The sequence below is a fragment of the Periplaneta americana genome, chromosome 7, assembly GCF_040183065.1.
Source record: "Periplaneta americana isolate PAMFEO1 chromosome 7, P.americana_PAMFEO1_priV1, whole genome shotgun sequence".
Classification (NCBI taxonomy): domain Eukaryota; kingdom Metazoa; phylum Arthropoda; class Insecta; order Blattodea; family Blattidae; genus Periplaneta; species Periplaneta americana.
In genome coordinates, this window is record NC_091123.1 from 86,992,597 (window position 1) to 87,010,199 (window position 17,603).

The following is a 17,603-nucleotide window of genomic DNA, read 5'->3' on the forward strand; positions in this document are numbered from 1 at the left end:
GACAAGAAGACATAAATGGTTCCATGCAATAAAGATTCACGAATTGCCGATCAATAGAAAAGGTGTTTCATTATCAAATTATTTCACATATATTTCTTCTCCACTTTTGCATGCTGAATGTGTAACAAATTTCTTAAAGAAGTTTCTCAAAAGTAAATTCTTAATGATGAAAATTCTTATATATCTTTTTCTCCTTACATCATTATATATATATATATATATATATATATATATATATATATATATATTTTATACAGGATGTGAAAGGCTTTTTGGAACAGAAAAAAAAAATGGATGCCATTATGACAGTTACAACACACAATTCTGTAATTCTCAAGAATGACGATAATGTTTTCACATTCTGAAGACCATAGGCTCTTGATTTTGGTCAGCACTCTGTTGAAAGTTCCAATCGTCAGACCTTAAAAACATAAAAAACAATACATTACACGAGGATGATAACTATTAGCATAACTAATATGATAAAAATAGTCTTCTGTTACAAAGCAAATAATGTGATGGCGGCGGCGGTGGTGATCATAACGAAAATAACTAAAAATTACCATAATTGTAATGGACAGAATTAGTAATAGCAATTACCAAAAATATTACTTGAATAACCCTTAAAGGGAAAGAGAATCTAGAAGATGTAATGTAAATTTTCTTCATAGCATGAGAAAAAAATCTATTACTTAAAAAGGTGAAAGTCAGTTAATATATACAGTTATTAGCAATACAACAGTAGTCATGATTTTAGGGAATTACTCAAAAAATAAATAGACAAATTCAGAATTGCCTCTAAAATATCTATAAGTGGAGCAGTTTTTATTTAGATATACTCAAAAAAATTTGGGTCCTTGTACGATCTGGGAAATACAATAATCTACAAACTAAGTTACAAATTTCATACCAGTACAGTGCATAGGCATTAGTTTTTTTTTTTTTTTTTTTTGGAAAAAAACGAACCAACTTTAATTGCATATTCATTAGTATCTGGGACGTACTGCAGCAAACAATGATTATTCTGCACAACTTCAGTGTCTAGATCAACATTTGATCAGTGAAGGTTTTTCTGAAACAGCTATAATGGACTGAAGTTTATTTATGAAGATTAGTTTCACTCCCCCCCCCCCCTTCTCCAATGGCGAGTACTTGGTTTTGCGTCATTCACCTGAGTGTCCCCATCTAGGAGTGATGTGTCAAAGCTGTAGTTCTTTTTGCCACTGTTTAGAATTTTCCTCGATGCATCACACAAGGGAAACTACACAGCACTGCAGAGCATTTAGAATAGAAAGTGTGGTAACTCGGCAAGGATCTAATGGGACTTACTAAACCCCGTGGTGTCACCACAGCAATTGAGCGAAACACTGGCGTGGCGATCATTTTAAGACTGCAGTTTTCCTCTTCATACTGTGGACAGAACAGGTAGAATTAGCTCTCCTATGGAATTAAGGAGATATTTCTTGTAGTGTTCGGCTGATTTTTATTGAGCGAGTAGTAATATGCCTAATTGTTTTGTTCTTGGTGTAAATCCGGTTATATAATCTGTAAGAAAGTAAGACGTTTCTTTTTTCCACCAAAAGACTAGGTTATTTTTCAGAAGTGGTGTAGAGCAATTCCACGAAGACAGAAAACTGTATGCTCATTCTTAAATTTGTGATATCCATTTTCCTGCAGTTTTGATAGTAAGAGCCACTCAATTTATTATTCCACAGAAGAACTGGAGACAAAAGTGGATGCTATACCACATTTTCCCGAACTTGCCTCAATATCTTAAAAAATGAAAAGAAGAGAAAATCTCCAACTGAGAAGACACCAATCCCTGCTCATGTACCCTTATCAAATACATCTGGCTATGACCAATTCCACTGACATTAAATAACCTAGTAATTGATACAGCATCGTTAAATAACCAAGTAAAACAACGAACTGGACGTGACACCCTAAAATCAGAAGAACACTTTAGCTAATCTTGCACCTGTGTGCATGTATATGCCATTATTCCACGATATGAAGGATGTCCAAAATTTTCTAGTTACATTGGACGTAATTCCGTCCTTAATTATTATTAATTAATTAATTATTTTATATTTAATAATGGCACTTACTTACAACTTACTTACAAATGGCTTTTAAGGAACCCGGAGGTTCATTGCCGCCCTTACATAAGCTCACCATCGGTCCCTATCCTGTGCAAGATTAATCCAGTCTCTATCATCATATCCCACCTCCCTTAAATCCATTTTAATATTAGCCTCCCATCTACGTCTCGGCCTCCCCAAAGGTCTTTTTTCCCTCTGGTCTGCCAACTAACACTCTATATGCATTTCTGGATTTGCCCATACGTGCTACATGCCCTGCCAATCTCGAACATCTGGATTTAATGTTCCTAATTATGTCAGGTAAGAATACAATGCATGCAGTTCTGTGTTGTGTAACTTTCTCCATTCTCCTGTAACTTCATCCCTCTTAGCCCCAAATATTTTCTTAAGAACCATATTCTCAAACACTCTTAATCACTGTTCCTCTCTCAAAGTGAGAGTCCAAGTTTCACAATCATACAGAACAACCAGTAATATAACTCTTTTATAAATTCTAACTTTCAGATTTTTTGACAGCAGACTAGATGACAAAAGCTTCTCAATCGAATAATAACAGGCATTTCCCATATTTATTCTGCATTTAATTTTCTCCTGAGTGTCATTTATAATTGTTATTGTTGCTCCAAGATATATGAACTTTTCCACCTCTTCGAAAGATAAATCTCCAATTTTTATGTTTCCATTTCGTACAATATTCTGGTCACGAGACATAATCATATACTTTGTCTTTTCGGTATTTACTTCCAAACCTATCGCTTTACTTGCTTCAAGTAAAATTTCCGTGTTCTCCCTAATCGTTTGTGGATTTTCTCCTAACATATTCACGCCATCTGCATAGACAAGAAGCTGACGTAACCCATTCAATTTCAAACTCTCTCTGTTATCCTGAACTTTCCTAATGGCATATTATAGAGCGAAATTAAAAAGTAAAGGTGATAGTGCATCTCCTTGCTTCAGCCCGCAGTGAATTGGAAAAGCATCAGATAGAAACTGGCCTATACGGACTCTGCTGTAAGTTTCACTGAGACACATTTTAATTAATCGAACTAGTTTCTTGGGAATACCAAATTCAATAAGAATATTATATAAAACTTCTCTCTTAACCGAGTCATCAAGTCATATGCCTTTTTGAAATTATGAATAACTGATGTATTGTACCCTTATACTCCCATTTTTCTACAATATCTGTCGAATACGAAAAATCTTAGCAATAGTCGATCTATTACGCCAAAAACCGCACTGATGATTCCCAATAATTTCATCTACATACGGAGTTAATCTTCTCAAAAGAATATTGGACAAAATTTTGTATGATGTCAACAAAAGTGATATTCCTCAAAAGTTACCACAGTTACTCTTGTCCTCCTACTTAAAAATAGGTACAATTATGGACTCCTTCCATTATTCTGATACAATTCCCTTTTTCCAAATAGCAAGTACAAGTTTATAAATTTTGGTAGATAATGTGCTTCCACCCTTCTGTATTAATTCTGCTGGAATTTGATCGATATCTGTAGACTTGTAATTTTTCAGCTTTTCTATCACAATTTCGACTTCAAAAAGTGTGGGTTCGGGTATAAATGGCTCAGCAGTTTGTATTTCAATTTCGTCCTGATCATTTCTATTTGGCCTATGTACATTTAGTAGCTGTCCAAAATAGTTTTTCCATCTGTTCAGGATTGAATGAGAGTCTACAAGCAAGTCACCATTCTCATCCTTGATCACGTTTACCCTTGCCTGATATCCATTCTTAAATTCCTTTATACCCTTATATAAATCTCTAATGTTTTTATTCTTACTATTTGTTTCTACCTCATTCAGTTTTTTCTTCAAATAACATCTCTTTTTATTCCTATGTGTATGACTTGCTTCCCATCTTTCATTGAAATAATTATATCTATTCACCTCAACTGGATCCTGTAAGAATTTCAATTTTGCCTGTTTCCTTCTTTCTGCTACCATGCAACAATCTTCATCAAACCACGGTTTCTTTTTCTTAGTTTCATAATAATCTATGCTCTGCTTAGCTGCAATTTTGATACTATCTCTGATATTTTCCCACATGCTATTAACATCTTTCTAAAATGGCAAACCTATTCGAAAGTTCGACCTGATAATGTTGCTTAGTTTCCTCGTCCTTTAATTTCAGAATATTGAATTTACTAATATTAACTTGTTGCTCTATTCGCTTGGCTACTGATAGTCTTTCTCTTAACCCATTAATGCCCAGAACATTTTTTGTGGTTTTTAGAACTTGTATTCATATTCTACCATCACAATGATATGAAATGTACATCTGAATATTTTTCCAGAAAATCCGGACATTATTAGGCTTTCATAGGCCTATTATTGAAGTGGCAGGAAATCCTGCCATTGGGAAATAAAGACATCAAAAATATACTTATTAAGTTACCATATTCAAAACCTCGAAATATGTTTGCAAATCATACATGTTATGAACTTTTCACTTCTTTCACATAATTTATACATCGCACAAAGGCTACAGATGTTGAAATAATTGTTTACATAAGAAAATTATATTTAAAAAACAATACATTTTACAATGTGCTGCTCAATTTTCAGTGTGATAGATTTTCTGGCATTCTGGATGCAGTGGTATACACTACATTTTTTACATACAAATGTTGTACATCAATCAATTGTTTCATCAATATTCAGGTGTTCTGGAATGTCACAGACTTTGAATGACTTATTTAGTATATCGAAAATTGGTCCAACTTAGCGATCATTTGAAATTGCCATATTATCAGCAAAATGCAGTCGTCTCATATCGCCAAAAGTATTCCACCTCATAGAAATCAAAACGCTATGTAAATCTGGTAATGTACTCCAATAAAGTCGCCTGTGTGGAAATTTATTATAGCCAGAAATCAAAAGAATGCCAAGAAAAACTAAAATATTATCTTTTGTTGTAGAGTCAGTAGAATGAGTAGATAGATTTTTCTGAATACAGTAGATCCTACTTTGGTCCAAGATCAAGTCTATGAGCTCGGTGGTGGTGGTGGTGGTGGTGGTGGTGGTGGTGGTACTCCTATTCTACTCCTTCAACATTCCGACAGATGGCTTGAATGCACCGGAATGCTATTCGAATTTAAAATTTTGATTGCTGGTTGCCGATATGGAGGGGTTGAACTCCAAAATAACAGGCAGCAGTGTTTCCAACTGAACGGAAATTCCGTCAGTTCCGTCAAAACTGACGGAATGAGTCATTTCAATTCACTGCGTTTCCTTGTAGCTCACACTGTTTACGCTTGTATAATGGGAAAGTTGCATTAATATTTGTTTTCATTTGTATATAGATATAATGAGTGGGTCTCATTTCTTTTTTAATTTTAACGGATTCTGACACATCGTTTCAATAAGTTACATAGACTATATTATTTATAGGCCTATATATATATATACACTGACTGACAAAAAAAATCACGCACCAAGAAGGAGTTGTCGTTTTGCTGTAAACCTCGGCATACAGTTACATCTCAGTGAGATTGTCAAATGATTAGCATAGTAACGTAATCTGTTGAATGGTGTTGCCACCAGAGGTCGTGAACCTGCTGTCATTCGTGGCCTATAAAAGGGCTTGCATAGGCTACTCGAACGTAGTGGACTGTTGTTTCCGGTTGCATAAAAGTCGTCGATCATTCGACATGCCTCTACGACGCAATCGAAGAGACTTTACCCAGTTAACGGAGTTTGAGAGGGGGCGCATTATTGGAATGCGCGAGGCTGGATGGCGTATCGGCGAATCGCCAGCCACCTATGCCGTTCTGACCACACCGTTAGGACGTGTTGGGATCAGTGGATGCGTGAGGGCACGCACACACGGCGACTGGGCTCAGGATGCCAGGAGAGAAGAAAGTCGAATCCTCCGGCAAGCCCGAACAGATCCAGCTGTTTCGTCGCCCGCCATCCTAAGACAGGTAGCACCATTATTATTACAGGCCCCTGTGTCTGCCCGAACCATTTCCAGGCACTAGGCTGAAGGAAATTTGGTCTCACGGCGCCCATTACGTGTCCTGCCATTGACACCCGTCCACCGTCACCTCTGTTTGCAGTGGTGTCGTGAGCGACAAACCTGGATTGCTGAAGACTGGAACCGGATTGTCTTTAGTGACGAATCCAGGTTCTCTTTGAGCTCTGACAACGGTCGTGTTCGTGTCTGGAGACCTCGTGGTGCACGCCTCAATCTTACATTTTCTGTGGCGCAACACACTGCAGCCACTGCTGGCGTGCTGGTCTGGGGGGTCATCACGTATGACAGTCGGTCACCCCTAGTAATGATACGAGGGTCAATAACAGCGCAGCGATATGTGCAGGACATCCTTCAGCCACATGTGTTGCCACTCATGGCAGGATTTCCAAAAGGTCTTTTCTATCAGGATAATACTCGGCCGCACACAGCAAGGGTGTCACGGGAATGCCTCCGCAATGTTCTCACACTTCCATGGCCTGCACGATCGCCAGAGTTGTCACCAATCGAACATGTCTGGGATCACCTGGGATGCCAACTTCAGCGACCTAGGAGTTTACAAGATATAGAGAACCAGTTGCGGCAAATATGGACAGATGCCGCAGGATACCATACGAAATCTGTATGCCTCCATACCCGCCCGTATTACAGCTTGCATCCAAACTAGAGGTGGACAAACAGGGTACTAGAGCCTCAATTCAGGTGGTCAGTTTTCAGCAAAAAAATTATTATTTTGCTCTAATATTGTAATCTTTTACATACATCAATGTTACGATCATCCGCATCAGGTTTCATGCAATTCACACAACTCCTTCTTGGTGCGTGATTTTTTTTGTCAGTCAGTGTATATATTTTTTTTCACTATGGATCGTTCTCGATAATAAACATCCCAATTCATCGAGAGTTTACTGTAGGCCAAGTATTGTTCCATTGTAAAATGCAGTCCTAAGCTTGTGTGTATGTCATTTCTTTCGTGCCTGTGCGAATTCTTTAGGTCTCGTATTTTCAAGTTAGTTGAAACACATCAACGCATGTCACTAGCAACCATCTCCCCCTCATGTTAAAGCGGGATGCACGCACCCTCCATGCTATAGTTCAGAGGAGGGTGGGAGCCCGGCCTGGCGGATGACCACATGGGCAAGAAATGTATTTTGTAATCATATCTTATCTTGCAAGTTTGTCAGCTTTTTCGTTTCCGTCAGTGCCACAATGCCCTGGTACCAGATGAGTTTAATTTCATTCTGTTCTGCCAGAGTCGAAAATATATTGAGGCAGATGTTTCAATATTAATTGTGAGTAAATACAAGACTTAGAGGACATGGATAACCGCATTATATAGGCCAGACAATTCTACAAGGATGGAAGAGTGAAGGAAATAGACAAATGGTGATGTGCATCAACACTAGTTAAAACACAGTAACTATGAGTTAAGAAATCATGATTAACAAGTAACTATGGTTAAAATGCCTAATTTGTGTGTACCATTCACAATTACCAGTTACTTACACATGGTTAGCTGATACCTCATTTAACCAGGGTTAAGTCTGTGGCGGTACATTTCTACAAAGTGAATAAAGGAAAGCAGCCACACCTCTGCAAAGATAACAGCCAATGTTTAAAAATGACTGCGCTTACTCTGCTTTACATCAAAACGAACGTATCCTATACTCTCGTGTTGCATTTGTTTGCCTTCAGATACTGTTGTGTTTCCAGGTTGCATTTCTTCCACTTAAATATTCATCGGAAACTCAATATATTGCCTACGAGAATTTTTAAAATCACTGTCCATATTTTTTTGAGTAACGTAACTTCATTTGAAGGGTCCAGGGAAAAAACCAGATAAGTCACTGTTTTGTCGAGATGGAGTTTGAAGTGCCATTAGATTCTCTACGGAAAGGACTATCTTTTAGAGGTATGAAACAGGAAAAGAAACAGATCAGTCATGGGTTTATTTGCCTTCAAATTTTTGGTGTACAGGAAAAGAAGCAGGTAAGTCAACTGTTTCAGCGAAAAAATCAGGTTTCATGGAAAAAGTGACTTACCTAGTTTTTTCCCTGGCCCCATCATTTAACAATATGACTACGAAGGAATTAATTTATTATTCATTTTATAGGATCGTCAGAAATAGGATCAGTATCATCTTTCGCCCTATTAAAGTCATCGGGATAAACTGAAATAGGCTTAATTGATTCTGCATCATTAATACTGATTTTGATATCTGAAACGCCTGGCTTAGATAAACCCACACCCCACTATTTTTTGCACTGATTGCCACATTATGACACTCAGATTTATGTAGACCTGACACTTCTCCATGAAACATTATTAGCTGACATAAGGTAGTCCATGGAGCTGAAAATTGTATCTTTCTTTTATAACTTCAAATTTACAACATGAAATCCTGATTATGGTTTACACTACATATCATTTGCATATTAGTCTAGTTAAAGAGTCTGTATTATACAAATTTACGAGTTCGCGTCACCTGCTCAGTTCGAACAGCAATCAGCAGCACGCACTACCGCACAATTTCAGTGTCTGAGAGAGAGAACTGTCAATACCTTTCTAGTTTTCTATAGACTGTAGCTGTCATTCTGACAAACTTTGTACTTCAATCTATTTCGCGCTGTTACGTACGACAAAACTGTATGTTTTAGACCTGTATAGGAAGGAAGGATATCGATAGTACATATAATACATGCTGTACTTCGATACTTGTTTTCTCGATTTTCCAATTTTCAACATTTTGTAACATTCAAAATGCTATAATGAACGCAATTTTTCTTCAATCTCAATGAAATTTTGCACAGAAGTCCACAAAAACATGTGAAGCAAACTGACACATGTGTTTTATTCTGCTATTGAAAGTATTCAAATCCTCATGTATTGAAAAATTAAGAACTAAAAGGGTAAATATTTTTTTTTTCTCAAAAAGTAATTGAAAAAGTATGAAAAGCATGTGTCATATTTTACATACAACTATCAGTCGACCTGGTCAGCAAGTTGGTATAGCGCTGGCCTTCTATGCCCAAGGTTGCGGGTTCGATCCCGGGCCAGGTCGACGGCATTTAAGTGTGCTTAAATGCGACAGGCTCATGTCAGTAGATTTACTGGCATGTAAAAGAACTCCTGCGGGACAAAATACCGGCACATTCGGCAATGCTGATATAACCTCTGCAGTTGCGGGCGTCATTAAATAAAACATAACATTTTTTTTTTAACATTTACAACTATCAGGAATAAATTAAATATAAATTTAAAGAAAAATTATGTATATTTGAAAATTGGGACAATTATAATTCAGTATTAAAAAAACAATAATTAATTATAAGTAAATTAATTGGCATATAAAAGTGAAAATTTGTGTATTACATGTCCATATTGTAAGAAATATGTGGTAAAAGTTTCAGATTAATTGGTGTAAAAATGTACAAGTTAGAAATTTCACAGATCCATAGTCTTAAAAAAGGAAGAGCGCAAAGAAGATTAGTAGGGATGTGTGTACAATTCAGGGTCCAAATTATACCAGGGAACTGTGCAATATCCTAAAATCCACCCATAACATTTCTTCATTCAACCTGTGATGTAGGAAAAGAAATACTCAAATGTTTCCCCATAAATACAGAAAATCAATTTCATAGAATCGTTACGTAAACAGCCAATTAATAGGAAAAATAAGACTGTTTCTGTTTGTGGGTTATTCCAAATGATTCCTTTGTTGCAGTGGAAATGACACAACAGATTTTGAAAAACGAAATCTCTCATGAAATGTTCTGTCACCTAATTCCTCGTAAGAATTCTCTCTTTCAACTAAAGAAACTTCACGCTCGCTACAATCCCTATCCAAGTAACCCATAATAATCAATCGGTTTCGAAATAATCAGCTGTGGATTTGGCCGCCATTTTTTTTACTAGGCCTACTAATCACTGGTTATCTCTTTTAACCAATCGAAAATGGCCAATTAGAGATTACCATGGTTAACCTCCTTTTTAAGTTCTGAGAGTGATTCACCATAAAAATGCTTACTAGTGGTTAGGTGACAATTTTAACCAGTGGTTACACTAACTGGCATTGATGCATGTGACCATAAACGTTGTTATCAACACAGTATACGTGATAGCTGCTTTTGTTTAGAAAACCAGTGAGTGGTAGTGGGTCGGTGTTCTTGGAGTTGCTGTGTAAAATTCTGAAAATGGGAAGGAGGTAAAGGGAACTTTTTGGGAGAGTGTACATTGTCCTAGATTTCTCCATAGTGTCGTGATTCTTTATGCTGCTCACAGAGGGCACATTTTGCAAGGTGTGACAATTCACAGATAGTTGGCAGGCCTATCATTGGGATGGAGGAGGGTCGAAGCCCTTTGAATTGATACTATGCCAGATTCGCATGAAGGAACTTGGAAAACCACGACAAATCCAAGTCAGGATAGGAGGCCCTTGGGATTGAACCTCGAACCTCCTAAGTGCAAGATGAAAATGATAAGCATTAATCCAGCAAAGTGTACATAAACTCCCAAAAAGGCAAGAAATGTGAGAAACATTTACAGTAATTCCCAAAGAAATGTAGAAAAAGAAGAGGTAAACAGAGGTGAAAGTTGTTTGTATGAGAAAGTAAAAAAATCTCATTTTACTCTAAGTTAACATTATTATTTCCCAGTACATCAGCGAATTTAGTTCACATTATTACGAATTATCTGGGCAACTACCCAACACTGTCCATCACATAAGGCTTAATATTCCATTGAAATGATGAGTAATTTAGTTCAATCATTATATATTTCTTTTTAGCACAAGACAGATGTAGGGGGAACTGACTACAGTAGTTGATACACTTACCACAGAAAGGAATCTTAAAACATGTAACAGAGTAAGGTTTTAAGAAATTTCATCTCTTCTCTCTTGTTTTCATCAAGTCTTTACTTGCTTCTCTTCTCCTCTTATTTATAGGATTTCTTGGATCATATATTTCAAACCAATCGTCACTTTTAGTACTTGCATCTTTGGCAAGTACAGGTACATTTGCGTCGAATCTCAGTTTGTGGGTAAGCCTGAAAACAAATCATACAAAGAGAAATATTATGAGAATGTTAACTAGTTGGATAGATGGCACTTGAACTGAATCATTAGTTTTTTAAATGTCAACTTTATTTACAGGAAAAAACAGCAACATCTCATACCAGATGGTGTATGAACAATAGACAGAATCATGACTACATTATTCTTAAATAAAATTGTTTAATCTGAAATCCTCTGAGAACTAGTTTGAGTCTCGTGGATGGCGCCAATGGGGCAGCACTCATGGTATTAACCTTGTTTCATATTAATTTTCGATTATCTGTAGAAAGCAACTGTTATGCGTTGTGTTTTTCTACCACTGCGTAACAATTTTATTTAGAATTTCATTATCGCTACTTCCAATGTATTCTCAATTATTTTATACAATGTGTTTGGAAAATGTCATTTAAGAGGCACAACATGTGAAAAACGGGATCAATAGAAAATTAAAATAAGTGTAGGAATTTACCACTTAACTCATGATTTTTACTCATAAGTAGAGACACTGTAAAACAGTGAATAAAAGACATCAAAATCAGTAAATAAAACTAATGTAATTCGTGAAAAAAAGTCGTTATTTAAATACGTAAATCATGGAAAAAGTCGGAATTAAATATGTAAATCATACAAAAAAGTTTGCATTTAAACGTGGAAATCACTTTTAAAAAATTGCTAATAAAACACTCATTCCAGTACAGGCTTCCATGGTATTAATAAGGCCAGTTATACACTAGATTAGCTCTGAGTGTCAATATCTCAACTGAGGTACTGCAGACTATCCCTTAACTCCCCACTCCACATTCCCTGGCAGAGACAGTTATGTATCAGACAGGTATGAAGGCAAGCACTGCTGAGTGACGGATTGTATAAGGGATGCATCATAGTTTTTGGCTCTCGCTGGTTGCACTGATGCACAGCGTTTTGCTATGTGTTCTACGGGATGGAGGGCAGGTACTGCATAACCAGGTACTCTCCAGATTCGAACTCTTCCTGAATCAGGTCTTAGACAAATCCTTGTTTCATCTGTGAATAGCACAGAACCCCACCTCTCTTGCTTCCATCTCCGATGCTTTCTTGCCCATCGAAAACGAGCTGTGGGACAATAGCGGTTGAGTGGAGGTATACGCCATGGTTGCCTTGGATGCATGTTCAACCCGTGAAGACGATTTCTAATGGTTTGGGTGCTTATGTGCTTCCCAGTGGTCCAAAGGAAAGCATTTCGTAGCTTTGAAACATTGGTTTTTGGCTCCTTACGAACTAGATACCCCAAATACCTATCTTCAGCTTGAGTGGTTACCTTCGGATGACCTTCTCGAAACCTATCTGCTACTCTATTTGTGTCCAAATAACGCTTTCAGGTCTTTCCAATAGCAATATGGCTAACACCAACACACAGGGCAATCTGCCTATGTATTAGCCCTTCTTTACATAAGGTGATAATGTGCACAAGATAATTTACCGCTATGTGTTCAGGCATACTAAACTTGTTTCAGAATGCCTTCAATATCCTTTATTTTAAGGGAAAAACTGTTTAATATCGTATATTGATAGATCAAATTATGCAATGTTATACATAATCCTGCAAAACAATAGTTTATTTATTAAAATTCGTACCATAACAACATGATTAACTTCAATAGAGTGGAAAGGTATCTATACAATCAGTGGGATAACATAGATTTCTTTTAAAGGAAGAAAATTATATAAAACTCTATTGGTTCCAAACTTTTTTTGATGTGTATGTTAGTTTTATTCTTACTTACCTACTGGCTTTTAAGGAACCCAGAGGCTCATTGCTGCCCTCACATAAGCTCGCCATCGGTCCCTATCCTGTGCAAGATTAATTCAGTCTCTATCATCATATCCCACCTCCCTCAAATCCATTTTAATATTATCTTCCCATCTACGTCTCGACCTCCTCAAAGGTCTTTTTCCCTCCGGCAGCCCAACTAACACTCTATATGCATTTCTGGATTCACCCACGTTAGTTTTATTCTAGTTATTATTTCTGTTTTTCCCTCAATATGTTTTCAGCAGCTAGTCTGTAAGTCATTTTCTGCTGTCTAATGGTTGTCATACTTGCCAAAGAATCTGAGATTTGCAAGTTCAAAACCGGGCAAAGGTAAATGTATCTTTAAGGGACATAAAAATCCTTAGCACGGCTTTCTTTGTAAGGGAGAAAAGCTGGGATTTACAACAAATAAAATAACTGCTTTCCTGAATGAAACTGTTCCAGACAAAATTTAACTGCCATTCAAAATTCGTCTCTGGAAAAAGTACAATGGGCCCATATAAATTTATAAAGTGCACATGTATTCGTCTATAAAGATTGATTAAATGCCTCTACTTTTGTGATGGAAAATATGTCACAAAGAAAATTTTCCCCAACACAGTTTCTTTTCCATAACAAATTAGAAATTAGCTTTTCAAGATCGTAACCATGATTATAAACGGGAAAGTTACTCAGCAAGCTGAGTGTGTTAGTGTGTAAAATTTATGACAGACTATACACAGTTTGCAGTGAACTGTTTTTTCAGTATTTTTAAAATACCTTTGATAAAGAGACTTGAGTAGCTTACTACTTTTCTGTTTTAAGGATCAACACTTTGTTGCACTGCAAGAAAGATGACAGTTCCAGATCTACATCGTGTTGACGAATTGGTATACAACACAAAAAGGGAGAATGTCAGAGTGAAACAGTATAAAAAAGGGAAATGTCATAACATTAATGTATGACACGACTAAGTACTCATTTGTTTACGAGTATTATTTGTTCATAGTGATGTTTAGAAATTTTCTGCTGTGTGATTTATTGTTATTTTTTAAAGTTTAAAATCATGCCTAATTATGGCATCTTCGGAAGACAGTGAAGGTGTGTGCACCAGTCTGAAGAAAATAAACACAGGTACAAGAAAACGTAAAAGTTATGGTAGAAGTAGTGATGTAATGAAAACACTGAGGTTATCAATGCATGAAACTGGACCAGACTGCAAGTGCAAACGTTATCAGTGTTTTGAGGTCATTCCACAACAAGAAATTAAATGTATTATTAATGCTTTGAGATCTGTGGATGAACAAAACGCATATCTATGTAGATTAATAACTGTTCTTTCCATTCAGAATTGTAGACCATGAAACCCAGAAGAAAATTCTGTATTCCATGATACGTCTTATTCATACAGAGTCAGAATCGTTGAAGAAGATGGTACCAAAGGAATTGCTGTATGCTATAAGGCAGCGTTTCTCAAACTATGGAACGCGGACCCCTGTGGTCCTCGAGTTCTGCCCTTGTGGTCCTTCAAAGAAGACAGAAGAAAAATATATAATTCAAACGAATTGCGTATCACACTATAGCTGAAAATCTCAGAGTTTGGAAATGACACATGGCAATCACCTTTCACTTTTTCTCCCAGTACTAATATTTTATGAAATTTCTTACCCTATCCTTGTACCCACTTCCCACTCTACTCTCAGCAACAAAAAAGGGATATACAGCACTATGAACTATGGACGTGGCATTTCTCGCCATCTTTTCCCTGCATATCTGGCGCTGAGCCTGTAACCCAGTCAGGAACCACCCGAATTCATAACAGAGGACCAAAGTACCGAACCTTTTTATGTGTTGATGAGTTTCTTAATAGTTTTGCCAACACCCAGTATGAAGATTGAAATGGGCACGTACAAGTACATCGTACACCAATACTAGAACGTGCCAAATTGCATCTCTGCTTGTTGAAAATCAGGCATGTTTCTGCATTAATTATATTTGTTTTTCCAGACAACGATATAAGAAATTTTAGACTCCGCCTATTTTAAAATCTGACAGGTTTACTTTTTACACTTGCATGTTTCGTCTGTAAGTGCCAATTCAATTTCGCGGGTTTCATACACTCATTTGAAAGCACTTCTTAACAAACAACACACCGAGGTTTTGGTTCACACTCATTGCCACATCAAGTAAATCCAAGTTCCAAATAACTCTTATCATATTACGAAAGTATTTTTTCTTTGAACAGCTACCACTAGGACTAGATATTTCTTTAGTGGCACTACAATCACTGATATTAATATATTTCTTCACACACAGCTTGTGAACTATTAGCACTGTCTAAATGAAGCGTACCATCTTGTTCCTTTCTTTTCAAAGATCTGGATCGAAGCCAGTTTTCCATTATTTATAATGGGAACTATTTAACAGAGACATGGACAACTACTGCGTGTACCACATAAGAAGGATTTCAAACAACTAACTGCTAACAGGCAAGCGATGACTCAACAATGCACAGAATTTGTTATAAGTTACTTGTGATTGGCTACAAAAAATATAATTAGAAAAGTATTATAATTATTTAATTCTATTTAAAAATATAAGTATACTGGTATTAAAATATGCTATAAAAATTATAAAATTGCTTTCGAAAGGAACAAAAGTAAGGTGGTCCATAGAATTGTTCTGACTTAAAAAAAGTGGTTCTCACTTCAAATAAGTTAGAGAAATGCTGCTATAAGGCATTCAGAATCTACATAAAGCTCTAAAACCACTGGGACACTACTGAAAGATTGGTGAGGCAAATATGACCACAAACATAGCAGAAAACCAAAAGATGTCGCAGACAGTATGGGCTATTCCATATGAAATCGATCAGTAAAAAACCTCGCATTTTTTTTATACTCTAATTTTTTCCCTACTTATACAAGGTGCTGAGGGGAGTGCATTTTCAAAAATATACTGTCGTAAGTCAAACAGTTTTCGTATTATTGAGCGACAAATTTAGCGTATTTTATAAAAACAAGCCTCTTTCAGGGCTCATAACTCTGGAACCATTTACTGCAGAACATTGAACGAGAGCTTATTTTGAAGCTGACATTTGGTAGGTTATGTTAAGAAGTAATCCTTATTTTTATTGTACACAGAGAGACAGATAATCTGATTTTACTTGTTTTTAGGCTTTTTGATCATTTGTAAAAGTGTAAAAAAATATTGAGAAAAAACCTTGCAGTATTAAGAGGTATTCGGCATTGTTTGCTTAGTGGTACAGCAATAAGTTTCGAGAGTATTAAATAGATTATTTTCACACGCCTAGACTTGAATGGCGCAATGGCTGAGAGCTTTAGATAAGCGAGCATTGGGCGTCATTTTTCTCCTGTGTTTATGAAAACTTGTGATAAAGCTAGCCCAGCCACGACTGCTAGAGGAAACATCACGTGTTTATGTCTCCTGGCCTTGCTTGTCTCGACTAACTCTCGCATCACAGTCAGCTGGTTAGTTCACGCCGTTGCTTACGGGATTACACAAGCTGGCGCATAGCACGATCGAGAGTAGGTCTCTGTGAGTCATGACAATTTCTGCCGCTAGGTTCGCCTCTCTGCCCTATGAAATGATGAATAGTACCATTACAAAGCATTGTGCATCGTGAAAATAGTTCGATTAATTGTGCATTACTGATTGAGTACGAATATTATAAATATGCCAAGCATATTACAGTGTTATTTTAAGTTTGTTCAGCTAAGTTATATTCGAAAATTGTCTGTGTTTTGCTATGTGAAGAACTCGGTACCAACAGGTCGTATCTTTATAGGTTAAGGTAAATGTCAAAGTTCTCTCATATAACAAGCAATGCTATGTTAAAAGTGGCGAATTGCATTTTCCGACTCTCGAATGATGTGACCCGAAATGTAAAATAATTTCATGCATTGTTTCACTTACCAAGCATTACTGATATAGGCCTAATGAAAATGTGAACGACGTGATGTAAACATTGAAGATAATGTTGTTACTATTTTCCCTTTCTCTTTTAGAAAATACCGACAAAAGTAATGAATTATCTTCATGCTGTACTTATTAGGTAATTAATGTGTATTTGTCTGTATTTTAGACCTGTGTATTGTTACGTAATTATCAGTGAATTAGGTTAGAGAACTTAACAAGGTTAGTATGAGATTAGGTATGCACCTCAAACTGTAACTAATAATGGCTGCTGCCGAAATAGGCTGAGGTGGTTATCGTGTGAAACAAATTATATCTGGAATATCTAGTTTTATTATATACGGATACGTAAAGTTTTTTTTTTTTTTTTTTTTGTTTTAGCATGTGTTTGTAATTTTGTGAGGTTATGTCTAGCCTAATTTCTTTTTATTCTTGTATCATTACCAATACATTAATTTATTTTATAATATTCATTTCAGGTGTTACATCTATGGTGGCAACTCTACTTATGTTAGGATATGAAGTAACAGTATATATTCAACTTCATCATTTGCTAAAAATTAAAGAAAACTGTGTGTTAGACTCATTTCATCGTCATTTCTTCTTATGTATGTGAACCACGTTCGTTCTAAAAGTGCTACAATAAATGAACACTATAGACAACGTGATGGAACAATTTACAAGTTACTGTTAAAATGGTCAACATTTTCAAGTGGTGCTATACCCATTGTTTCAAAATGTACGTACATA

The 17,603-nt window shown here is 36.3% G+C and overlaps 1 protein-coding gene across 2 annotated transcripts in view; it reads right to left on the bottom strand.

The window, feature by feature from the left end:
* Positions 1-239: 239 nt before the first annotated feature.
* The window catches only part of LOC138703261 (spliceosome-associated protein CWC27 homolog), a 127,631-nt gene continuing 110,267 nt past the window's right edge, over positions 240-17,603 (bottom strand). For both annotated transcript variants that reach the window (XM_069830997.1, XM_069830998.1), the window contains exons 9-10: positions 10,928-11,139; positions 240-421 (exon numbers count right to left, since the gene is read on the bottom strand). In XM_069830997.1, coding sequence (XP_069687098.1) covers positions 10,977-11,139 — 163 coding nt within the window. In that variant the 3' untranslated portion in view covers positions 240-421; positions 10,928-10,976. The remainder of the gene's footprint in view (positions 422-10,927; positions 11,140-17,603) is intronic.